The following is a 24,269-nucleotide window of genomic DNA, read 5'->3' as shown; positions in this document are numbered from 1 at the left end:
CCTCCTCTTTGCCCCGGCCCTACCAGATCAGCAAGCGCTGCCCGAGTGATGCGGCGCAGGCTGGGAGCCCTGTTGCTGCTGTCTGGACATGAACAGGCTGCAAAGCGGGCTCGGGTGTTTCTGTCCCCGAGCGCGCTGCACCAAACCAACCCCCTGCATTAGAAACGGATGGGGCTCCGGCGAACAAATCCCTGCTAGGGTGAGGCCTGGCTCCCCTGCCACCGCGCGGTGCCTCTCGCAGCCCTGCGCTCAGAGACTTACACTGACCCGCGGCAACTCCACGCCAGCAGCAAATCATACAGTGCTGTGCTGGTGAAGTGATGGGCAGGGTCAGTTCTCCGCAGAGTGGCCGGGGGGGGGGGATTCCACTCCTTTGCAAAGGGGGGGGCACACCCCCATCTCACTCAGGTCCATGGCCCCCTGCTCCCCTCTCAGCCTCCGAGGGGCATCACCTGCTGCTGGCAGAGCCAGCGACTCAGGGCACAGTGGGATGGGGAGGTGGGAGAGGGTTCGGTGGCCATGGGTGCATGCAGGTGACTCCTTTCCCCCAAAGGCTGAGCCAAGGGCGGCCACCCCAGATGCCCCGGCCTAGGACTGGGCTAGGAAGGCAGCTAGGAATTGGGGCTTGTAGCTGTTTAGCAGAACTGTTCCTCTCCCTCCCTTCCCATCTCCTGTGGCCTGAATAGAACAGGCAGCGGTGGGAAAAGCCACATGTCCTTTAGCTGGCAAGAACCCGGCTGGCTCACCTTGCTGCACGGTGCAGGACACTGTCCGAGCTCAGTGGGAGTGTCTGACCCTGCTCCCTGCTTTGGAGTCCCACCCCCCTCACCCTAGCCCCATTGATGCACCGAGCTTTGCCAGCATTAGCCGCATTTTGCCTGGGGGAAACTGAGGCACAGAGCGATGAGCGACATGCCCCAGGTCGCCCGGTGGGTCAGTGGCAGAGCGGGCAGTAAAACCCAGGGGTGCCCCCCTCTAACCACTAGACAATGCTATCTGCCTTGGTGAGTGCTCTCCACCTCGCCCGTGGGCGGGTCCTGGCTTCCTCTGGCTGCGAGCCGGCTTGTGGCCCGGTTTCTGGGGTGGGACAGGTGGCAGTGGCCTGGCTCAGCGACCCCGGCAGCGGCCCGGGAAGGGTTAATGGCGAGTTTGCTGCTCCTGCAGACAATTAGTGCCATCTCGCTGACAACGCCACAGTGAGCTTCCAGCCTCCTCCACCTCCCTCTTCCCGGCCATTTCAGCTGTTTATTCTGAGCCTTCACAATTGGGATTCTGACTGGAGGAGTTGGCTCCCCTCGCTGCCCTCTGACCCGCTGTTGCTGTGGAAACTGGAGCCAATGTAGGACTCTGATGGCAGGATTACTGAGCCTGAATTCACAATCTCTAAACTCCCTTGAACATATAGAGAGCCGCCCCCCGCCCCCCCCCGGTTCCCATGGAATCCAGCTCCCGTCCCATTCGGAGTCGGGGCGCTGAGTCACGTGCCCCGGCCCCAACAGCCCTAACGCCAGAGCCTGCCCTAAGGGGGTCGCGCTCCCCATGCCAAGGGAGGGAGCGTGGGCCTGGCAGCCAGAACTCCTGGGTTCAGCTCCCAGCTCTGGGAAGGCCCAAGGCCTAATGGTTAGAGCTGGGGACTGCGGCTCCGGACTCCCGGGTTCTCTTCTCAGAACAGCAGGGGGGTGTTTTTGTGGGGCTAGAACAAGAAACTGGGTGCCAGGACTCCTGGGTTCTATTCTCAGCTCTGCCCCTGACTCTCTGCATGGCCTCGGTCAAGTCTTTGCCCCTGCCTGTGCCTCAGTTTCTCCAGCTGTCAAATGGGGCTAAGTGCCCTTTAACAGGAGTGGGGGGAGCGTTCAGAACTTGAGCTTCTCAGGCGAGCCAATGACAAAACCTCCAGTGACGGCCAAGGGAGCAGGGCTGGGCTCCGCTCGCTGATGTTCGCTAAAGCTAAGAGTGAGCCTTGCGTGGAAGATGCCGCGGAGCGGCAGAGGGTTTGAACAGCCTGGCCCGGGCCCGTCGCTGGAGAACTCAAGTGCCCAAGATGGCGCCCACGGACTGTTTTGCGGGCTCTTTGGGGCTGGTTGGCTCGGGGGGATCATAGTAATAGCAAGCGTCTTCCTTCTCTCGGCTAGCTCTCTGGGCTTCCCCCAGGCAGCCTACCTCCCGTGGACCCCACTCCCATTTCTAGGGGTAAATCCCTGAGTCTTGCAACTTTTCTCCTCCCCCCTGTGGCCTCAATTCCCCCTCCCAGACTGGGGGCTCCTGACAGCTTCTTGCTGGCTGCCTTCCCGCTTCACTCCCAAATCTCCCACCGCTAAATAAAGCAGGAGTGAGTGGGGCCGGGGGGGCAGGGGAGAGCTCGGAGCCTGGGCTCGGCTGTGAATGGCCTGGAGAGAGCCCGAGAGGTAGAACCGATAAATCCGCTAGCCCTTGATTAGAGCCACACAGCTGCCTCTCTTTCCCCTTCCTTGGCGCTGGGCGCGCGCCCTCTGCTCAGCTCTGTAGCCAGACAGCCCTGCCCCAGCCCAGTTCCCCCCGGCCAGATCCTTTGTGCCTTCACGCGCACGACCCCATTGGCTCCGGTGGGGTTTGGCTGGCAGGAGGGCTGCAGGGGGAGACCCGCTCCGGTGCCCAGGAGCAGAGTTCGCCGTTTTTTCTTGTGCTGCCCGCTCGCTTCCCCCGCGCAGCCAGCCGGGGCGCAGCCCTCGTGAGGACCCCGATGCCGCATCCCCCACCCATCTCACCCCCCGTGTGCCACAGACCGAGGCAGCTGGGCACGTGGAGGACCCAGGGAGAGCGGCCGGCCCCGGGGGCAGTAGAGGCCTCAGTCTACTGCTAGGTCCTGGCTCTGCCCTGGGAGCCCTTGCGCTGTTCCCCTCCTCCCCCAGGCTCCGGCCCTCTGGCCTTTCCTGAGCCGGCTGCTGCTGGAGAAACCAGACCCCTTTCCCACACTCTGCTCCCAGCCAACTGCCCCCAGCTGAAACCTGAGCCAAAAGCATCTGCAAGCCTCATGCCCCAGCTGACATTCCAGTTGTGAACGGAGCCCTCGCCCCCCTCGCCCCCTCCCCATCACTCCTCTCATCTGCTCCCTCCTTTCCTCTCTTGCATGCTCCCCTCCCCCTGTCCCCCCCCCACACCTGCTCTCCATGGATTTTCTTCAGGGCTGCAAGCCCGATTTGGCTTCTGATTTCTCCCTTCCCTCCTGCAGGCACCTTAAGTCTCTCTGGACCTCGTCCACCCTTCTGCTCCCTGTTCTGTCCAGTGCTGCAGCCCAGAGATTGAGCGGGGCGGGGGGGGGATAAACCCTTGAAGCCTTTTGAAAACAGGGAGCCCTGTCCCCCATTTTAAAGGTCATCCCCTCTTGCTCATCCCGGGGGAGGGAGGGCGAGGCCTTGTTTGGCTGCGCCCCTGGCTGGGTTGGTGACTGAGTGTCAGGCTTCGTGCTCCGGGCCACTCAGAGAACCCGGAGCTGCGTTAGTCACGATCAATTAGTGCCGCTTGCCGCCCCTCCGTTCTCTGCGTCTCCGCGTTGTGCCGCTCTGAGCGGGCCCCTTTCGGTACTGATCGCACCCTGCGGGCGCACGGTGCCCCCCAAAACCCCTCTGAGCCAGGGCACAAGCGCTGGTGCCGCAGGGACAGGCAGGGCGCCCTCCGTTGCAGCAGCGTAGTGTGTTGGCATCCTGCAGCGTGGTGCCCCGGGCTGCAGCGGGTGCTGGGGACTCAGGAGAGCTGTTGGGAAAATTGGGGGAATGGATGTTTTTAATGCCTCGCTTCCCGGCCAGCTTTAGTAAATGCGTTTTGCCTGCGCTAGATGCTGCGTGCCCCAGTGCAAACTCCCCGATCTGCGTCCAGACGCTCGTTCTGCAGTATACCGCAGCAAATGCCCCCAGATCTGCCCACAAACACGCTGCTTCCCTGCCGCATCCTGCTCCGGGCGGCCCTGCCAGCCAGTCTGTTGTGCATCAGGCTGCAACCAGCTCCGTCTGCACTACAGTCAATTTTGCTGCATTATCCTGCCAGGGTAGGACGCTGGGCTGCGACCAGGCATCTCATTGCCAGACAAAGCCCGGGAGCCTGGTTCTCCTCGCTCTTCCCCCGGGTAAATCCAGGGGACGTGTGCTGAAGTCAGCGAAGATCAGAATCAGGCCTCTGGGCTTTGGAAGGTGCTGTGAGCAGCCCAAGGCGGAGGGAGGAGCCCGTCCGCTGAACTGTGGGTCGAGTCAGGGTTTGCAGGAGCCTGCCCATGTTGACATGCATGGAGATCCAAGCTCTTTGCCCCTCCCTGTCACATGCCACTCAGTGGGCTGGATTCCCCTGGGCATAAGCAGGCACAGCTGCACCAGGGCGAACAAAGCTGGCTGCAGTGGCCGTCTGCATGCTTACAGCAGGGCTGAATTTGGCCCAGGCTGTATTTCCTGGGGGTGTCTCCTCGAGACTCATCAGGGGACTTGCCTCAGGTGCAGTGACCGCCCACAGCCCCCCAAACAACACAGCCCCCTCGCTGTGCCCAGTAGAGGCGTCGCTGGCGTTGAGCTGAGTGCTGGGAGAACCTTGCTGGGGCAGCGGGAGCTTTGTGAATGGTGTGTCAGGCCCTAAACGGGAGCTTGCGTGCCACAGCCGTCAAATCCAGCAGAGCTGCACCTGCCCTCCCCAGGCCGGGCACTTAGCTACGCTGCCTGGCACTGTGGGCATTTCCCCTGGGGTCTGGAGCCTCCAGGGCTTCCACCGCTTTGTATCAGAAAAAGCAGGAGGTGTCCCCAGGACGCCAGCCCCATCCTCTCCCTCCCCTCCGTTGCTCCACCCTGCCCCAGGTGCGGGCGAACCTGGAGGGACGGGCTGGCTGGACTCTGCTCTTTGGCAGACCCCTTGTTCCTCCACAGCTGTACCTGTTCCCAGATGTGTCTGCCCCTTCCCATTCTCTTTGGTCCCTTCCTCTCTTTGCATCGTCAGGGTGCAAGGTCCTCCTTACCCTCACCCCTGCCTGCCTTGGGGTTTTGGAGAGCAGTTTGCAGTTCCCACTTCTTGAAGACGCGGTGCTATCGCAAAAAGCAGGTGCACGTTCAGTCAGCCAGCGCCGTATACCTGCCGGGTCCATCTCCGCCATCACGGCGCCCAGCCAGGCAGGACTCTGGCACTTTGGTGTCCTTTGCACCAGGGACTGGGGAGATTTGGACACGTCCTCTCCGGGGAGGGGGGAGTAGTCCGTGAGGATGGATCTTGGTTTGCCTGCGCCTCTGTCCATAGCATAGCTGAGGGTAAAAGCGGGTGAACGGAGTTGGCCCACTTCCCATTTGGGTAATATGGAGTTTACCCACATCTCACCCTTGGTGTCCGCCATCACCGCTGGCCTGCAACACCAGAAAGCTTAGTTCACCCTCTTCTACCACCACCCCCTCGATAGAAGACCTCGGTCCCCTTCTCCACCTCCCCTGCCCCTCTGGGCTCTTGGCCTTCTGTAGCCCTGCTCTGAGCAGCTCTGTCCCAAGGGCTCGGCCTGGCAGGTCTGCGTGGGCCTCCCCGCCGAGAAGGAGCTGCATGCACAGGCCAAGAGGCGCTGCTGGTGCCTGGACTCCGCTTCCTTTGGAAATGGACTGTTACTTCTATCCCAGGCCTAGGTCTTCAACTTGGGGTTTCACCACCTGAGACCCATCCTGTTAATGTGCGTAAAGTGCTTTGAGGCACTTGGAGGAAAGCCCTAGAGAACGGCAAAGCCATCACTCCTCTGCAGCTGTGGGAGCACCGGCGTCATGACAAATGCCAGCGGGAGGTAGCCTCCTGGCAGGTCAAGCCCCGCCCAGTGCTCCGGCTGGATATTCAGTTTTTGCCCAGCCCCGGCGATCTTGTCACGCCACCAAAGCTTTTGGTGATGGCTTGATTGCCGGCCACGTAGCCCCACTCATTGGTAAACACACTTCCGAATTCATTGGTCTTCCTTCTGAATAACATGGCCGTACCAAGAAAGCTGGGGCACGGACTCCCCCAAAGCGGCCGTGGCTGAGGTCGGCCCCTGTCGCCCCGGTTTTGCCATCACAGGTGCAACGCGGCCGCTTTGGTCGCTGGGCATTTACTAGGAGTGGTATTATTTTGTCTCTTGGTGGAGCTCTCAAGCGCCACCGGAACCCATCGACAGAGAGCGAGCCAGCCTTCAAAAGGAAGCCACTCCGTCAACGCCCCTCAGCAGCTGCGTTCTCCTCAATTAGAAGAGGTAATGGAGCAATTTATGGGCATCTCCGAAGTGATGCCTGAGTGACAGGCTGCATACAATCAGCGCCGGGGCTCCGCCAGCAACTTGTGTTTTTCCAATTTGAATGGAAAGCTCCCTGGCAAAAATAATAACAAATCCCCCAGTGCGGCAAGCCGGCCTCTCTCCCCAGCTCCATCATCAGCTAGGAGTAGGGCTGGGTCCCTCCGTTCCTTGCACTAGGGCTGGGACTGGTAGCCTGGGATAGGTGCCCACATTCGGGTTCAGGTTTACTCCTGGAGCTGGCAATGCCATGGCTGGGGTGGGGTTGGAGGAGAGCTCCTTGCAGCACCCAACAGTGCCCCCTCTGCCCACGTAAGGAACAGCATTCGCTCCAGCCCAAGGATGGCGACTGCAGTGCAGAGGCGTGGCGGGGCTGTTAAAAGGAGAGGATCCTCCTGCAAGTGCGAGAGATGAAGGGCCTCGCTGCTGGGTCTGGTTTGGGGAGTGGGGGCTGGGAATCAGGTCTCCTGGGTTCCATTTCTGGCCCTGCCGCTTGCTTGCTGTGGGATCTTGGGCAAGTCATGTAATCTCGCCACGCCTCACCGGTAAAACAGGTCTGATCATACGTACCTGCCTTGCAGGTGTGCACGAGGGATCCCTCACTAGTGTGGGGAAAGTGCTCTGAGATCCCGGGGCACAAGGCTCTGCACAAGTGCAAAGTGGTTGTGCTCTCCTCTCCGCGCCGTTCTGCCTTGGGGCCAGGTGTACAACGCTCTGGGAGGGGTGGGCATGCGGGGGGTTAGGGGACAAAGAGAGTGGGGCCGGAAGGATTCCAGGAAGCAGTGGGGTTGGGGGGTAGGGGGGCTGGGTGCCGTGGGGCATGTGATTAAAGGAACAGAGGGAGGGGGGGAGCTGAGCAGGGATGGTGGAGGGGACGTGAGTGGGGAGGGGGTCTTGCAGGTGAGGAGCTTGGACGTGGTGCAGTGAGAGATGGAGAGTTCAGGGGGGCAGTGGGGAGCCTTCCAGGCAGCGTCCTGGGGATACCTGGGAGGTGGGGCGGCTGGAGAGGTGGAAGCTAGAGGCACAGACATTCTGGGAGGATTCGGGGGGGCGCAGCCCCACAGGATCAACCCCGCCAGCCGGGGGAATAGACACAGCTTCCCTCCACCGGCGCTCCCGCTGCCCTCCTCAGACCTGCCCCCACTGGGCACAACGGCAACCCCCCCTGCTGGGGCCTGAGCCAGGAGCTGCCGGGCCCGATCCTGCCTCTCACCCCCAGTACAGTGCACGACTCGGCTCCAGCAGCCCTCCCCACTGTGGTGTGAATGCCTGCGCGAGGGGTGGGGCTGGGGGACCCGGGACGGCTCTCCCAGCTCAATGTCCCACGGGGGGAGCTTCAGGGAGTATCTCCCGTTCCCGTGGCCTGCTCCCGGGGATGGGACCGGGTGCTGTGGCTAGCCGGCCTGGGTCTCTCTCTCTCTGCAAATGGCAGATGGGGAGCTCTAGCTTGTGTGTGTTTGCTTCACATGCCTGACTGGCATGCTCACTTAGGCGTTATGCTGTCCCTGGCTGTTCACCTCTCCAGCCGCCAGGATCTGTGCGGCAACATGCCTCCTTTGGCAGCCTCCCCACAGGCCCCTCGAGATCCCCGTCGGCCCTTCCGAGCCTCCTGCGCCGACGTCTGGGTCTCCCGGGAAACCGGCTTCTCGGCCTGGAGTTTCCGCTCAGCGAATGCGCGCCTCCGAAAGCCCACCAGCGGGCTCGTAAATCCTGCCGGGGAATTCTGCCCTTCTTGTCTAGCTGGTTTCTAAAATTGGCCGAGGGAGGGACCTGTCCCCCCCTCCCCCTTTATCTGCCCTCCTCCCCTGCCCGGTTTGCTGGTGAGTCACCAGCATGGCAGGCGAAGTGCACAGGGGCTGGGCGGATTGAAACCCAGCCTGGGTTCGTCGCACTCACGCTGGCCTAAAATAAGGACGGCGTGTAGGGGTGGGTCACCTGGCGAGGGCGGGTCGGTGCCGGGCACTGCCAGCCCACAGACTCGGTTCCGTGGGCTAGGAGGGCAGACGGGGGCATGGTAGCTGGGGACATGAACCGCTGCAGTTGTTCGTCTTGTACACCTGAGCCAGTCTCAGGAAACGGGCCCAGCGATTCCTCTGCCTCTCTCGCTCCCTCGCCGCCTCTTTCCCGCTCTGTCCATCACGCCCTCCGCTGCCCGCCCTGCAGCTCCCTGGCTCTCTCCTCCCCCTGCCCCAGAGCTTCCTGCTCATGGGGCTAAAAGCCGAGCTGGGCACACAGGTGGCTGGAGTCCGTGCAGGGCGCTGCACGCCCGCCTGTGTGACAGAGACACAGAGCGGGATCGCTTTGCCTCCCCCGGGTGTGGGCATTTCCACCCTCCTGCCCCTCTCCCCCCGGCACTGGGGAGCACCGCCTCTGGAGCTCTAGACCTTGGGACGGGCACGGTTCCAGCTGGCGCCTTCCAAATGTTACTGGCCTCCCAGCATCCAGCCTGCCCAGCGTTAACCCTCTGCGTGCCATAGAAAGGTTAGAGCCTGTCCACCCGCCAGCCTCCCCCCCACACACAAACACACAGCCCGGCTTGGCTTCCATAGCCAGCCTGAGATGGGAAAAGAGCCCACTCCCTGCGCAAAAAAGCCCACCTGTGCCATGAGCCGGCGTGGGGCGGGCGCTGGGCAGGGATACACCCGCGCTCGGCCTCGTGGTCTGTCCCTGGGGGGGACCTTCTGCAGATACTTGGGGGCAGGGTGGTAGCCACCGTCCTGCCCAGAGGGGGCAGTGGTGGGCACCAGGCCCAGGCGTGGAGCATAGGTGACTGGGCAGGGCGGGCCCGAGGTGGGAAACAACCACACCTGGCACAATAAAGCTGAGAGCAGAGGCAGGCGTCGGCAGGGCCGCTCAGCCCTGCAAGGCATGCTGGGCCAGGGAGCTGCTGGAGGAGAGGAGCACCGGGGCGGGGGAACAAAGCTGGCACTGAGGCAGGCAGCTAAATTTAGCCCTTTCCCTGCTAGCTCTCTGAACTGCAGCTCTCTGTTCCAGGCGGCCGAGGTGCCACGGCTTCGGCAGTCCATCTGTCGGCTGATTTCCCAAGCCCCACCTCCTCCGCCGAAGCACCTTCCCTGAGCCCCTCCGAGAAGGGGAAGGGGTGGGGAGGGAAGGGGCTGGAGGGAGGCAGGCCCGGTCGCTCCACCCCAGCCAGGTAGGAAACAAGGGTCCGAACCCTGCCCAGCTCCCCTGGATCGAGGGGCGGTGAGGCAGGGAAGAATCTGGCCTTTAAGGATAGAATCACCCGCCCCCCAAGGGGCAGCTGCACCGTTGAACCCCGCACATGTGCGGGGAGGCTAGTTTGTTGCCTGGCAACCCCTGCCCAGACCGACTGGCTCCAGCGGGAAAAGGCCCCTGGGCTGACTGGTACCAAGCGGGCCGAGCATCAAAGGCCCTGTCTGCTCCGGGTGGGACGGAGCCGAAAGAAGCCACAGGCTGGGCCCCTTGGAGCGCGCAATGCCTGGGCTGCGTCAGCGGCCCCCCTTGACAGCTGCCCGAGCGCTGGGGCGCCCCAGGAGGAGGTCGGTCAGTCTGTCTGTCCATCCAGTGTGCAGCAGCAGCATCTCTCGTGGTTTCCACCCAGCATGGATGGGGAGACAGACGGATTGAGCTGCTCCCGGGTCAGACGGGCTCCCTAATCCTTTCCCACCGGGCAGTGCTTGGGGGTTGGAGGTCGCTCGAAAGCCCAGGCTCCCAGAATGCACTGCTATGAGCCGTGTTGGTGAGGTGCGTGGTCGGGGGAGGAGGCCAGGCGGTTCTCTTAGGATCGCCGTGTGACGGCCGTGCTGACAGGGCAAGGGGGGGTGAGAAACCAGCTCTCTGGTGCTGTCGATGACCCTGCGGTGGTCTCGTCTCTTAGCGGAGCTGCCCCCGAAGGGAGCACACGCCTCTCGCAGCACTGGGAGAGCAGCCTTTGTGGAGTTAGGCAGCAGGGCGGGCTGCACCCGTGTGCCCAGGAGTGGGAGGGTCATGCCCGCACGCCGGGCCCAGAGCGGGCGAGAGTTCTTTGGAGTGAGGTGGTGCTGAGCCGTTGAAGTCAGTGGATCCACGTTCTCATGGGGGTCGGTCAGGCTGATTGCAGCAGGGAAGCGTTGTGGCTGGAGAGGGGGACAGAGGCGTCCCCACTCCCCAGAGCGTCACAGAGGCAGGAGGTGCCTGCCGTGAAGATCTCTGGGATGCTGCTCTCTGTTGGGTGAGAACTTAACTCTCCACTGCCTGTGTCTAGCGCAGAGCCCTGCATGGCCGGGCTTTGTGCATGGGCTTGCGTGCGCTGCCCAGATCCCAAGTGACGTGCCAGAGTCATGAGGAAGGAGGGGACTGTCTCTAATGCATCCTCCAGGGGTCCTCGTCTTCTGGAGCCTGCATTACCCCTGCGGGGGCCAGCCAGGTGGCTGTGTCCAAGCCTGCCGCTGTAGATGCTCCACAGATGGAGGCTTCTACCCCTTGCCGAGAGCTAGCTTGTCGCCAGCTCCGTGTGCCAGGTCTCCCACCCAAATCCAAAGAGTGGGAGTTTCCCAGGCGGTGCCCGTAACGGGGCCATCTGCCTAGCAATTCTGCACCCCGCTGCTAGGCTCCCAGCGCCCGCCATGGAGCATCTCACATGTGACATTTCGCTCCATTCGCTGTCGCCGCTAGAGTGGATCTGGGTTGCGGCCATCTCTGCTGGAGAGAACTTCCCCGGCTCGCTACCCAATTCCACTCCAGGCAGCAGAGCTCCATGGGACCTAGCTCTGCTCCCGTGGACTAGGGCTTCAGTGGGCTATCGGTGTAGCTCCAGGAAACCCATCAGCTGAGGTAAGTCTGCTGGACCCGTTACCTAAGATGAAACACTCTGGCCATCTGTTCTGTCTCCTCATTATAAATGCCAACAAAAAGAGTCGTGGCGGTGGAAGGCTCGAGTGTCGCGAATAGTGATGGGAGCGCGGGGGGAGAGGGTTGTTCTTTTCTGCAGGATGATGGCTATCGTTAAGGTCAAACAATCCCTCCGCGCGCACACCCCTCTCCCCCCAGTCCTCTGCTGTTCCACCTCCAAAACCCTGGCTGCCCGGATGAAATGAACTGGATAAAATGGCTTTCTCGGTCTCCACCTGCTCCTCAGTCTTCACGCAGCCAATCTGCAGCCGCGTTGCCCACTCTCGTGGTTTGAGCGCGAGTCTCGCAATGATTTTGTGGGTTTCCTACGGCCCCAGCTCCTGGAGTCATGGGAGTTTGTGAGAACCTCCGTTTTCATTGGGTGGGGGGGTGGAGGGATAGTTTCTCGCTTGGGAACACGCAAGACAAATACAAAAGACCGCCGCCACGTTTTCAGATTTAAAAAAAAATATCTTGTGATTTGGGGCGCGTCTGACTCATGATTTTTTAACACTGGGGTTGGCCATGCTGCCGCCGCCACCACTGTTCAGTGAGAGCGGCTGCCCCTGCTGAAAAGTAGATGAGATCTGGAAGGCTGTGGGCTGCCCCAGGAGGAGCTGCAGTTCTGCTCTGGTTTGCATCAGTACAGAAGGGAGTTGGCAGAGATGGGGATGGAGCTAGGAGTGGTCTAGCCGGGGGGGTTCTCAGGTCAGGATTCTGGAGCACTGAAAAAGCTGTGTGGACAAATTTCTCTTCTGGGGTCTCTGCCCTCCCCCGGGTGTCTGTGTGAATGGGGGGGGGGAGGAAGCCGAGGGTTGCAGTTGCTATGCCAAGGTACCCCCCAACACAAGATCCTTGGGGGTGGTCCTTGAGAAAAGGCTGGAGTTGCGAATCCAGACCAGCTCTTCACCGACGCGGCGAGCGGGAGCGCGCCCAGGCCGGTGGGGGGCTCAGTGACGCGTTGGAGGAGCGGGGGCATCGGCGAGGCGAGCCTCATGTGCAGTAACATGGACAGGAGGTGCCAGGGGGTGAGAGCAGCCGAGCGTGTGCCTGGTTCATCTCCTCTGGAAAGCCTGCTGCAGCGCCCTGCGGGGCTGGGCAGCCAGCGAATCCCGGAAGAGGCTTATTCCTGAATCCAGCATCCGTCACAGGCGGGTCTCTGAACACCATGTGCATTTGCATCCAAGGATTTGGTGACAGGAGGTCTGTGGCTGCACCGTCCCCGCTGCCATCAGCCCTGAGTCCTTCACTGATGCTCTGTCAGCTGTCTCACCAGTGCGGGAACGGGGAGGGGGCAATCCCGGGTAGTTCTTCCGGTTTGCATCTTAAGCCCTCAGTTCTCATTCTCAAAGCCCCTAGCTTTGAAGGAGTCTGCGTTTACAAAGTACCGCCGCTTGCTTTTGGGATAGCATCGCTCTAGGGCAGGGGGAATCAATAAGCGGCCCGCAAGCCAAATCCGGACCGCCGGATACTTTTGAACTGACCCCGGAATCTTATTATTGTCGTTGATGTTATTTTTTATTATTTTCTCTGGTGTCTGGATCTTGGCTCTACCTTGACCGAGAAATTTGGACCTTAGCAAAAAACTAATTGACTACCCCTGCTCTAGGGTATTACCCAGGGCCCTGTTGTGCCAGGCGCTGCACAGAAACAGAGGGCGAGGCAGGCCCTGCCCGGAGCCTTTCCGATCGAAATAGACAAGAGGCAGGGTTAACACCCCATTGTGCGGATGGGGAGCCAAGACACAGAGAGACGAATTGGTTTTCCCGAGGAAGGTTGTAGCAAGGCCAGGGATTGAATCTCACCCTGACGAGTCCCAGTCTACAGCCATCACCACAACGCCATTCTTCCTTTTGCTCCTCCACCTCCCTCGCTTCCCCCACGTGCCGCAGAGCACTCAATAGCGCAGTCACTGTGATGACGGAGAGGGAGAATGAGCTTTGGAGAGTTGGGCCAGGGAGGAAAGACCTGCAGTCAGCAATAGGCAGCGAATACAGCCGGGAGCTGCACAGGAGAAGGCTCTTGCACCAGATGGCAAGCGAAGGCAGTGGAGGAATGGAGCGGGAACAGAAATGGGCACGGACAGGAGAGGGACAGAGGCGGCCATGGGGCCAGATTCTTCCTGGGCATCAGTGTCGGAACCGGGACTGACTGCCCCGAGGAAGGTGATTCTGGGTTTTTCTTTTGGTGTTTCAGTTTCCCTATTACACCGAGAATGTGAATTTGTTTCTCTTCACAGCCCTGCGGCCCGGGGGGTTCGGACCTGGCCAGCCCCGGCCCGGGCATTTTTCATCTGCACTTTGTATCTGGAATGAAACGAAACAGAACCCCCAGTTGTGGGGGTGCGCCTGGGGAGGGAGGAGAGCGTTCTGGCTCTCTTTCCCCTAGCCCAGCGCAGAGCTGTGGTGGGTGGCACGGGTGCATACTTCCTTCTGTTCTCTTTTGATATAAAGCAGCCCATTGGATGTGCGGGGAATCGGTTGAAGTTGGGACTTTCCCGGGGAAACCCCGGGGCTCCCTGTGCCTCCCCACCCAGGTAACCGCTGAGCTCCTGCCCCCGGGACGCTACACACCGTCAGCTCCTCTCTCCAAGTGACCTCCACCTCCCCGCCTCTCCTCTGCCCCATCCACCCTGTCTTTGTTGAAGGCCTCTTCCGCCCCCCACTGCTCTGAGCCCTTCTCTGTGGCTCCCCCCCACTGCTGAGGTGTCAGCGTGGGGGTCATGGGCCTGGGAATCCAGGCCGGCTGGGCTGGGCTGCTTGCCTCACTGTTTGCTTTGGCTCATGGCCCTTCCCTGATTTCCCCAGCTGTGGAAGGGGGGTGATGAGCCTGCCCCACCATTGTGAGCGCTGGTGGGGGGGAGCGGTGGTGGTATTTGCACTGGGATGGGCGTGATGGCTTTCCGAGCTAGGAGATGCTGGCCTTGGACGTGTTCTGGAAAGGCCCAGGAGCACGCTAAGGGCAGGTCTGTGCTGCAGCCACGGGGTGCAGGGGGAGCGAGATGGGGAGCCACAGGAGTGCGAGGGGGCAGGAGGATGTGGGGTGGGGGGACGGGGCTGCGTAGGGCCACAGAGGGGAGTGCTCCTACGGTTTAGACTCATGTAGCTTTTAAGCCCAGAAGGGCCCATTAGATCATCTCCTCCGCCCCCCTGCAGAGCTCAGGAGAGGAGCTGAGTGCGGGCAGGTTGGACAAACACAGAAACCCTCTGAACCCACCTGCCGGGGAGTCAGCACCCTGCTGATCTCCATCCATGTCGGCAAGCCCCTGCCTGGGTCCCGGGACATTTGTTCGATGGAGCAGGTTGGGGCCAGTGGGGGCTGAGCAGTGACTGCCGGGGGCATGGGGGGCCCACAAAGCACCATCTACAAATGGCCGAGGGGCAGAAAGAGCAAGGAGGGAGCAGCTTTGTTTGGGGTACAGCGGTGAGCGATGGGGGGGCGTTGAGAGAGCTCCACATTTGCGGTCTCGCCACCCCAGTGGCCCCCCAGCAAGGACGGGCACTGGGGTTGTTAGGAGGGGGGAATAATTCTGGAGCCAAGGACAAGTCGGCCGGGCAAACTGGGAAGCCAGGGGAAGGGTCAGGTGGCTGCGCCCAAGGGGGCCAGCGTGTGGCGCTGTTTCAGTGCAGTATCCTGGTTAGTGAAGGAATTAGCAGGCGCAGTCCAGAGCCGGCAAATGTCTCTAGCGCTCCAGTCTGCACAGCTGCTGGGTGACTGCTGTTTGTCTGTCCATCCCGTGGTCTCCGGGCGGGCCTCAGGGCCAGTGCTCATCCGTGTCCTGCAGGGCATTCCCACTTGGATCTCATCTCCCTTAGCTCCTCCGATGGCTGTGCGGAGCAAGTCCCTTCCCCAGGGACACTGCCGCCCAGCACGAGGTGGGGTTGGGCTTTCAGCTGGGTTGATGACCACTCATTCCCCTGCCTAATGCAGTCTCCCCGCGGCACCGCTGGCCAGCAGCTGTTGCATGGGTGGGCGAGCGGCAGAGCGACACCTCTCCGTTACCCCATCAGCCTGGTGCAGGCATGCGGGGCTGGGCTGTGGCACTGACCGGGGGGGCTAGTCCTCGGGGCAAACAAGCCCTATCCTAGCTCTCCCCCTCCGCGCTTGGCCCAGGCCACCCCGTCCGTCTGCTGGGCTCAGAGCCGGTCAAGGTGGGCCTGAACACAGCTGGCTCCCCCCACCCCCAGCTTAGCACCAGACTGAAATAAACACCTTGAAAGAGGCCGTGTCCTTCCCGGAGTCACCTCCTCCGGGGTGGGGGGGGGGATTAGAGCTTCAGAGGGAGACCCCAGTGCCCCCCATCCCTCCGACGTGGGGCAGAGGGCGCTGGGAGAGGGGAGGGCTCGTGGAGTCTGTGTTTCTGCTTCCTGCCACCAGGAAGCCTGAAACTGCTAAACTAATTAAAGATTTTCAGCAGCAGGATTAATGCTGGGCTGGGGGGAAGGGGGAGCTGTGAGCCCAGGTAGTCGGGAGGATATTGGATTTCTGAAAGGCGAGTCAGCACTCTTCAGGGCTGTTATCTTCCCGAGGCTCCAGGGGTCAGGAGGTGGGAAACAGAGGTGCCTGCAATCTCTCTCTCTCACACACCCCGTGCATTGCTCTTCTCTCTCCTTCGGTGTCTCTTCCTCCCTCCCGCCCCGCTTCTCCGTGCATCTCCCCCCCATGCATCTCTTCCCCCCCCCCCCCATGCATCTTCTCTCTCTTGTGTGGTCTCTAGTCGTGTTTTGTAACCAGCGAGAGAGAGAGAGAGAAAAATCCCCCTGGCTAACAACCCGGGAATGGTGAAGTCCAGAGCGCCTAATGCAGAACATGTGGCGGGCTGCCTGAGGCGGAGCAGAGGAGGTGAAAGTGAACATTGTGTAGAGAGCATCCGCCTAACGGGCCCCTCCCCCAGGCCCCCTCCCCAGCCCACTCCCACCCCTCTCTGGGCTGTGTCTGCCAGCGCGCCGCACACCCCAGCTGAGGGGGGTTGGGCTCTGCCAGGCAGCGGGTCGGGGTGGGAGCTCACCACCCCCTAGGCACAAGCAGTGACGAGGTGCCTCCCTCCCCCCAACTCCCTCTGGGCATTGGGGGCGGGCAGTGCCCGGGGCCGTCTGGGAGAGGAGCAAGAGGCTGTGTCGCACGGTGCCCATTATATAACACGGGGGAGCGAGTCACAGGTCTGTTCTGGGGGCCTGGAGCCCCCCTCCCCCGCATTCCGCTTCTCAGCAGGCCCTGCTGTCCCTGTTGTGGGTGGGAATCCGGAGTCACCCCCCATGGAACGCAGAGGAGTTACTCTGCGTTCACACCAGGCTCGCCGGGAGCCCGCCAGGGTTATCTGCTTGAGCAAGCCTTGCTATTGCCCCATCAACGTCCGCGTCGCTGCCCCAGGGGACCCGCTTTCTGCGCTCGGCCAAGGGGGCTGCGTTCTGGTGCGCCCCGGCCCTCCGTTTGGAAAAGCCCCAGAGCAGGGGCGGAGGCCGCAGTCTCTGTCCTGGCCAGGTGAGCATCCCCCACTTGCCCATCCTACGGCAACAGCAGCTGAACCCGTCAGATGTTGCAGGTCCCCATATCCCACCCCTATGCCTAGCACAGAGCCGTGTGCTCCAGCCCCTCTGCCTTTTGGGGGCCAGCAGTCGGGGGGGAGTCGCCTCCCCTCTGTCTGCTCGGCAGCTGCTCAGGTCTGTGCCTAGTCGTTAAGAGGCTTTAATAACCCTTAGCAAGTGTGGTCTTGTTACAGGCAGAGAGGAGCCCATGCAGAAGCTGGCTGGAGCTGTGTGTGTGCGCGTCTCTCGGGGTGCGTGTGTGCCGTGTGTGTTGCCCTGGGTGTGGCCGGGTGACTCGGTGTCCTTGTGACTGGGTGTGCACGCTGTGCGTGGCATGAGCTTGCATCGCCCTGGCCACGGCCTGCCCTGATTTATGCCGGCGTCAAGCTGGAGTAACTGCCCCGAACCCGAGGTCGCCGCTCTTGATTCACCGAGATACGGCTCTGGCCCCATCCCAGTCCCGGCAGCAGGGCAGGCTCCCAGTCCCTGACTGGTTTTCAGTCTCTCCACGTTTCACTTGAATTAAAAGGGAAAGCAGCATGTGCGGGAGGGGGTGGGGGGGGATTGGTACCCCGGGGGCTGTTCTGGAAAGTCGTCTGTGCGCTTCCTGCCTCTCCTCCAGCAGCTCCCAGCTCCGGGCACATTAGCAGCTGCATGAGAGACTAGACCGGTCTTTCTAGTGCATATTTTACATTGCCCCTTGGTGTAACTCTACACCGCCCAGGCCAGCAGCAGCCGCTCTCTGCAGGGCTGGAGACAGAGCTGCCTGCATTTCCCTGCCAGGCAGGAGACCCAAGGATGGGGAGGGGGAGAGATGTGGACTGAGTAACTGACAGGTTTGAATTCTCCTTCCCTGCCTTGTTGATAAGTTGTCACGCTAATGCAGGCAACGGGAACAGTCTGGATCATGCTGTGTGTGTGTGTGTGTGTATGTGTGTGTGTGTGGAGCAGACAGACACACATGGGAGAGGCACCGGCAGACACACAAAGATACAGAGACACACACACGTAAGGATACAGAGGAAGAGAGACGGAGACACACGTACAAACGCAGACGCGGGCCCACAACCCAGGAGGGGCTGGTCGCCACACAATAACACCGACTCACAATCGCACAAAGAACGAGCGACACAAGCTGGGAGAGACGGAGACAGAGGCATGCACACACACACTAGCGCCCGCACATCCGCACCAACACACAAAGAGAGAGCGAAAACCACAACCCAGCAGCACACCCACAGGCAGGGGGAGCCCTAATGCAGAGCTCAGAGCCTGGCTGACTTCCTCCAGGGCCCTGGTAGACCCTGAGTCAGACGGACAAACAGACGGGAGCCAGAGAAGGCAAGAAAGTGCGAGATGGGGATGGGGCCGAATTGACGAGTGATGGCTGGGCCCTGGAAATACACTGGCAATGTCAGCACGAGGCCTGTGGCTGATGCCGCCGGGACAGGCCGAGGCCCTGTGGACATCCGTGCGTCCATCTGGGCTGACGGAAAGCCGTCTGTGTCCAGAACGCTGCCCAAGCAGTGACCTTGGGCGTGGGGGGGAGAAGGAGGCGCCGTCCCCCCTCACTCGGTGGCCAGAGGGAGCCTGTCAGTTCTCTCCGGCACATTTGGGTGGAGAGGGAGAGAGAGCGGCTTAGACAAACAGACAGTTGCAGACAGATGGGTAGGCGTGAATGCCTGTGCTGCTATCTGTACCCGCTCGCTCGCTCTCTCTCACACTCACACACGCGCACACAGGCTGAATAACCCTGTGGGAGCCTGTGTTTAAGATGCCAGAGTGGAGCACGATTCAGCAAAGGGCCCTGCTGGGCTCTCTTCTGCTGCTGCTGCTGCTCACATAAGCCTCCCCAGGGCCTGCCATGCGGGGGGTGGGGGTGGGCGAGAGCCGCTGCCCCTTTGCGCCCCAGGCGCCGTCGCTGCCCCCCCTCCGCCCGCGGGAAGGGCATTTCTGGGCCCATTCACCTGTGGCTGGAACAAACCCTCGTCACCGCCAAGTTCTCCCTTGCCAGCGCGGGACCCTGCATTCCCCCTCAGCTCACGCGCCCGGGCCTGTGTGCTGCTCTTTCGCAGATGGGAGCTCCCTCGCCTGCCAGCCCATCGGCCTGGAAAACGGAGCCAGCCCGCCAGCCGAGTGGTTCCAGCGCGCCCAGGGCTCCGGGCTGCGCCAGCCCGACAGCGAGGCGGACGGCGGCGAGAGGAACTTCAAAGTGAATCTGCACTGCAAGCACTCGCGGCCAAGGTAATGGCTCCAGGGCGCAGGGCAGCCTCGTGTTCTCTGCGCGGGGTGGGGGGGTAGCCCCGTGGTATCGGTAGGGGATGGAGACAACCCCGTGGTATCTATAGGGACGGGAGCAGCCCCGTGGTATCTGTAGGGGATGTGGGGAGCGCTGTGTTATCTATAGGGGATGGGGACAACCCTGTGTTATCTATACGGGATGGGGACAGCCCAGTGTTATCTATAGGGGACAGGAGCAGCCCTGTGTTATCTACGTGGGATGGGGGCAACCCCATGGTATCTATAGGGGATGGGGCAGCCCTGTGGTATCTGTAGGGAATGCGGGGAGCGCTGTGTTATCTATAGGGAGCAGCCCTGTGTTATGTACAGGGGATGGGAACAGCCCTGGGTTATCTATAGGGGGTGTGGAGAACTCCATGTTATGTATGGGGTATGGGGGCAACCCCGTGCTATCTATAAGGGATGGGGGAGCAGCCCAGGTTATCTATAGAGGATGGAGGGAAGCCCCATGTTATCTACAGGGGATGGGATAGCCCCATGTTATCTATAGGGGATGAGGGGCAGCCCCGTGTTATCTATAGAGGATGGGGGAGCAGCCCTGTGTTATCGTAGGGGATGAGGGGCAGCCCCATGTTATCTATAGGGGATAGGGGAGCAGCTCTGTGTTTTATTTTTCCCAGAGCACTGGAGGCCGGGGCCATCTGAGATTGGGCCTGCGGCTCTGATTCACGCCTGTTCTGGGGCAGCCATGCGGGTGGATTGTGCTGCCTGTCTCTCCCCTGCCCCTTCGGCTGAGCAGGCGTGCTGCAGACGGGCTGTGCCCAGGGTTGAATGGGGCCTTTGTGTTTCTCCCCCCACCCCCAGCAGCTGAATCCGGGCTGGGCCTGCCAGCGCTGCCTCCCCTGGAGCACCTGCCTTTGCCCCGCGGCGAGCGTCTCGCTCTCTGCTGCAGCTGGCCTGGGGTGGGCGGTGAGCGAAGGGGGTGGCAGCACCTGGGCACTTCGCCCTAGCCTGGCACTCCGGACTGAGGACGGGCAGTGAGGGGTCAGGTCTGCAAACCCTCATCAGCCTGGGTTTGGAGCCAGCTCCGTTCATCAGAACGCCCAGCTTGGAGGGGACAAATGCTCGGCTCTGGGCTTTGCCCACCTCTGTTCAAGACCTCCACCTCTATTTTGTTCGGGAGGGGGCACCTCAGTGTTTCTGGCTGTCTGATCTTTCTGTGCTGAATGGTGACTCCAGGGCTGGCGGGGCGGGGGGGCTGCAGGTTGGGATTGAGGGGCCCTGGCACAGCTATGTAGGGAACGCTTGCCTAGATCTTGCGCTTGCCCCTAATAAGCTAGTGCTGCCCTTCATCAGCTATAAAACCCACCCAGCACTTAGCCAAAACCCAGCTCCGCTGGCCAGCCTGGCTGCTGTCAGTGACTCCCCGTGGAGCCTGCCCCTTGAGCACGCTGGGGGAGCGCAGGCCCCGGGCCGCACGCTGCACAGAGAACCTGCCTGTGAATAGCCACCCTGGGCCACGGCGACTTGCCCGGGTAGGCAGCCTGTTTCCTAAGTGCAAAGAAATAACCCACTCACCCCAGCCACGTCTGCCAGTGCCCCTCTCTGCGCCCGTGCAGGGGAGAGACAGGGCCCAATATCTGGAGCTTCCCCACCGCCCGGCACTGCGTCCTCTGTCCGTGGCAGTTCCGCCCCAGGGAGGCTGGTCAGTATCATTAACCCAGAGGGGAAATTGAGGCACGGGGCAGTGAAGCGACTGGCCCACAGTCCTGGTGTACCCGTTCCCCCCTGCTGCAGCCACTGGCCCGCCCCACCTCTCCTCCCGCCCCGCACATAACGACAGCGCCTCTGCGTTTGATCCCTGCTGGCGCTGGTGCTTTTTCATGGGATCCTGACCCTTCTCACTCCACATCTGGCCAAGCGTTGCCTGGAAACGGCAGTCCTAAGCACCGGGTGTTCTCAGGGGGAGGGGGCGGGAGAGGAAGGGGAGCCAGGGCCCCTGCCGGTGTGTGAAAGGCAGGCCCCAGAAGCCAGGATCTTGAGCCGGTCCGTGGGGCGGACGACGCTGGAAAAGGAGGGACACGTGGTGGGGCTGAAATGGCCGAGCTGGGGCAGGCGGGGTGGAGACGGGGGGCCTTCTGTCCCGGCCTGCAGAGGGTGCTGGATGGCGCAGCGCCCGGCCGGGCTCAGGGCCGCGCCTAGCACACGGCAGTGCCCAGCAGGGCCTGCCAAAAAGCCGAGGTCACTTCCTGCTGCAGCAACTTTCCACGCCCCCCGCGGGGGGGGGGGGGGCTGGGGGGGGGGGGGGGATTCGGAGCAGGACAGGAGCCATTGAAAACCCCGGGTGAAAGCTGGGGAGGGGGCAGTAAGGTGGGGCGGGGGAGGAATGCTAAACAGGGAGCGAGAAGGAGGGGTGCAAAGGGGGACGAGGCCTGGCGGGAGGGGGCAGAAGTTGACCCTCGGGTGTCCTAGCCTCCTTTGGAGTTCCAGCCTCTGGGGAAGGATGCTGAGTGCCCTCCCATGCCCACCCCTCCCTGATTTACCCTGTGGCAAGGGTGGGGGAGGGGTGGACCAACCCCTCCCCCTCTCCTGCTGTCTTGCAAATTGCTGCTGGCGGGAGTGGGGGAAGACTCCTGCCTCATGGGAGCCCGGGGGGTGGGGGGAAGCCAGCAGCTCCTCGTTATTTAGCCTGTCTCAAGCCACAAGGCCGGAACAGCTGGGCCCAGTCTGAGAGCAGCCTGCGTCCTTGCTGGGTCCCACCCCAGCCCCCCTGCTGCACAGGGGGTGTTTGCTGCCTGTTTAATAGTGCTGGCGTTCGCGCCCCACTGGGCCAAACGGGGGAGCCTCCCGCTTCTCTAGGTGCTATCGGTCCTAGCAGCATACGGCTCCAAGTAGTGGGCCTGGTCGCACAGCTAAAACGCAGGGCGACCGGGCTGCAAAAAATCCCACGCCCTGTGAGACGTAGCGCGGTGGCCCTGACGTGGCTGGGCGGGTGGAAGGGATCTTCCGTTCACCTAGCGACTGCCTCTCGGGGAGCTGGCTTGACCACAGCGACGGGAGAACCCCGAAGCAGCTACATACAGTTCATCAAGGAACGGCGTCACCCCCCACGAAGAGCTTGGCTCTGTGAGGGGGGCTGGGTTCCTGCCATCCAGAGTGGACAACTGATGGGTGTGCAGGGGTGGAGATTTGCTCGGTGCTGGGGTGAGCGCCCCCCATTGCAAGACGAGCTGCCCATCAAGGTGGGGGACATTACATGGGGCTCTCTCTCCTCGCCTCGGGCTGCTGACGAGGGTCCCCAGCCTGACCGCCAGGAGCCAGACCCCGGCCCTCTCTGCTCTGGAAGGAGGAATGAAGCCAGGTTCCCTGAAGAGCCCCTCACTGCCTGTGGGGCGCGGGGGAGATGGGGCCTGGGGCGTCTCCGCTCCGGGCCCATCCATCCTCGGGAAACACTGGGAACAAAGAACTTTTCTTTCTCCCGTCCCCTTCCTTCCTTGCAGACCCGGGATGGGGGGCGGGGATGGCCAGGCTGTAATGGATCCATTTCCAAACCTCAGTGCCAGGTGCTTGCTTCTCCAGGCGACTGGGTGGAAGGAAAGGGCTGGCTGGCCGGGCACAAAGGGGAATACAAAGGGGCTTTCTCTCAGGCCACAAGGAGCGCAGGTTGCAAACTTTAAGCAGTAGGTGGGAGTAGCTCTGCTGACGGGGAAGGGGAGGGGGCAGTGGGGAAGGAATCCAGGAGTGCACAGGCTTAGCTGGTTAATATGCATCAACACTTGGAGGAGGATCCGTAGCTCACAGGGGACACCTAGCGGTGGTACGTCCGCAAAGCCCTTTCCCTTGGTGTGGGCTGCTTGGCACTCTCCGTCTGGTGCAAAGGGACCAGGAGGCTGAAGGAGCAGGCTGGAAAATGTGCAGAAGGTCCAGGGACTGTGGAGCAGGTGTACAAAGTCCAGGGGCAGCATCCCTGCCCATGGGACAGGCTGCAAGGGCCGGGGCAGATCCCCAGCCTAAGGGCAGGTGTACAAGGCCCAGAGCAGATTCCCAGCCCGTAGCTCAGGCGTGCGAGGCCCAGCCCATAGCTCAGGCGTGCAAAGCCAGAGGCAGATCCCCAGCCCGTAGTTCAGGCGTGCAAGGCCCAGCCCGTAGCTCAGGCGTGCAAGGCCCAAGGATGATCCCCAGCCCGTAGCTCAGGCGTGCGAGGCCCAGCCCGTAGTTCAGGCGTGCAAGGCCCAGTCCATAGCTCAGGCTTGTGAGGCCCGGGGCATATCCCCAGCCCGTAGCTCAGGCGTGCAAGGCCCAGCCTGTAGCTCAGGTGTGCAAAGCCCGAGGCAGATCCCCAGCCTGTAGCTCAGGCATGCAAAGCCCGAGGCAGATCCCCTGCCCGTAGCTCAGGCGTGCGAGGCCCGAGGCAGATCCCCTGCCCGTAGCTCAGGCGTGCGAGGCCCAGCCCGTAGCTCAGGCGTGCAAGGCCAGGCACAGGGCAGGTGCATTACCTGTGTTTGAAAGGAGCAGACAGAGCCCCAAATCCCATGCTCCGGTGTTGGTTTTACCCTGCCCGATCGCAGCAGAAGGGCACTTCCCCCTTGGGGGCCAGCCAGGGCTCAGCCTGCATCAAATGAAAGGGTTAGCGAGATGCCTTCAATCCTTGCCTTGGTGCCAGAGCTTTGGGCCAAATGCAGCCCATGCCATAGGCGCATGCAACCCCCGCTGGTTTCCATGGGAGCGGCCCCTGCTGTGGAATTCTTACCGTGGCCCCAATACCACGGTGATGGGCACATTAGAAATCGACAGGCTGTGCCAGCCAAGGGAGCTCGGAGTGAGTTAGCCGTCCAGAGTCTGCCCCAGCCCAGGGTGAGGGCGGGGGGGGGGGGGGGGCTGCAGAAACAGGGCTGGGGTCTCTGATCTGAATCTAAGCTCCAGGCTGTGCAGAGACGGCCCTGCTCTCCGGGCTAAACGCCTCTTCTCTTCCCTTTGCAGAGAACTCAAGTGTAACAGCCGGAGCAGCAAGNGGGGGGGGGGGGGGGGGGGGGGGGGGGGGGGGCTGCAGAAACAGGGCTGGGGTCTCTGATCTGAATCTAAGCTCCAGGCTGTGCAGAGACGGCCCTGCTCTCCGGGCTAAACGCCTCTTCTCTTCCCTTTGCAGAGAACTCAAGTGTAACAGCCGGAGCAGCAAGGCCGAGGGTAAGTGCCATTCCTGGGGCCTTTCACCCGGCCTGGGCCCTGCAAGGGGGGCTGTGGGGCAGCCGCAGGACTGGCTGGGGGGCAGTTTGGGTATCGACGGCCTCACCCCTGTAAACAATTCCCAGCAGCTCCCGTTCCCCTGCCCCCGCGGGTGGGCTCTCCCCAGAGGGGCTTTCAGTTCTGACCCCGTACCGGGGCTGGGGCAGGGAGCTTTGTGAGCAAGG

General features: G+C 62.0%; 1 protein-coding gene across 4 annotated transcripts in view; it reads left to right on the top strand.

The window, feature by feature from the left end:
- AHDC1 (AT-hook DNA binding motif containing 1) overlaps positions 1-24,269 on the top strand; it is a 105,079-nt gene that overhangs the window by 73,128 nt on the left and 7,682 nt on the right. For all 4 annotated transcript variants that reach the window (XM_034753920.1, XM_034753919.1, XM_034753921.1 and 1 more), the window contains 2 exons: positions 18,696-18,864; positions 24,008-24,045. In XM_034753920.1, coding sequence (XP_034609811.1) covers positions 18,696-18,864; positions 24,008-24,045 — 207 coding nt within the window. The remainder of the gene's footprint in view (positions 1-18,695; positions 18,865-24,007; positions 24,046-24,269) is intronic.

This window comes from Trachemys scripta, chromosome 20 (assembly GCF_013100865.1).
Source record: "Trachemys scripta elegans isolate TJP31775 chromosome 20, CAS_Tse_1.0, whole genome shotgun sequence".
NCBI lineage: Eukaryota > Metazoa > Chordata > Testudines > Emydidae > Trachemys > Trachemys scripta.
Note: the sequence above shows the minus strand (reverse complement) of the source record. Positions and strands in the feature narration are given on the sequence as shown.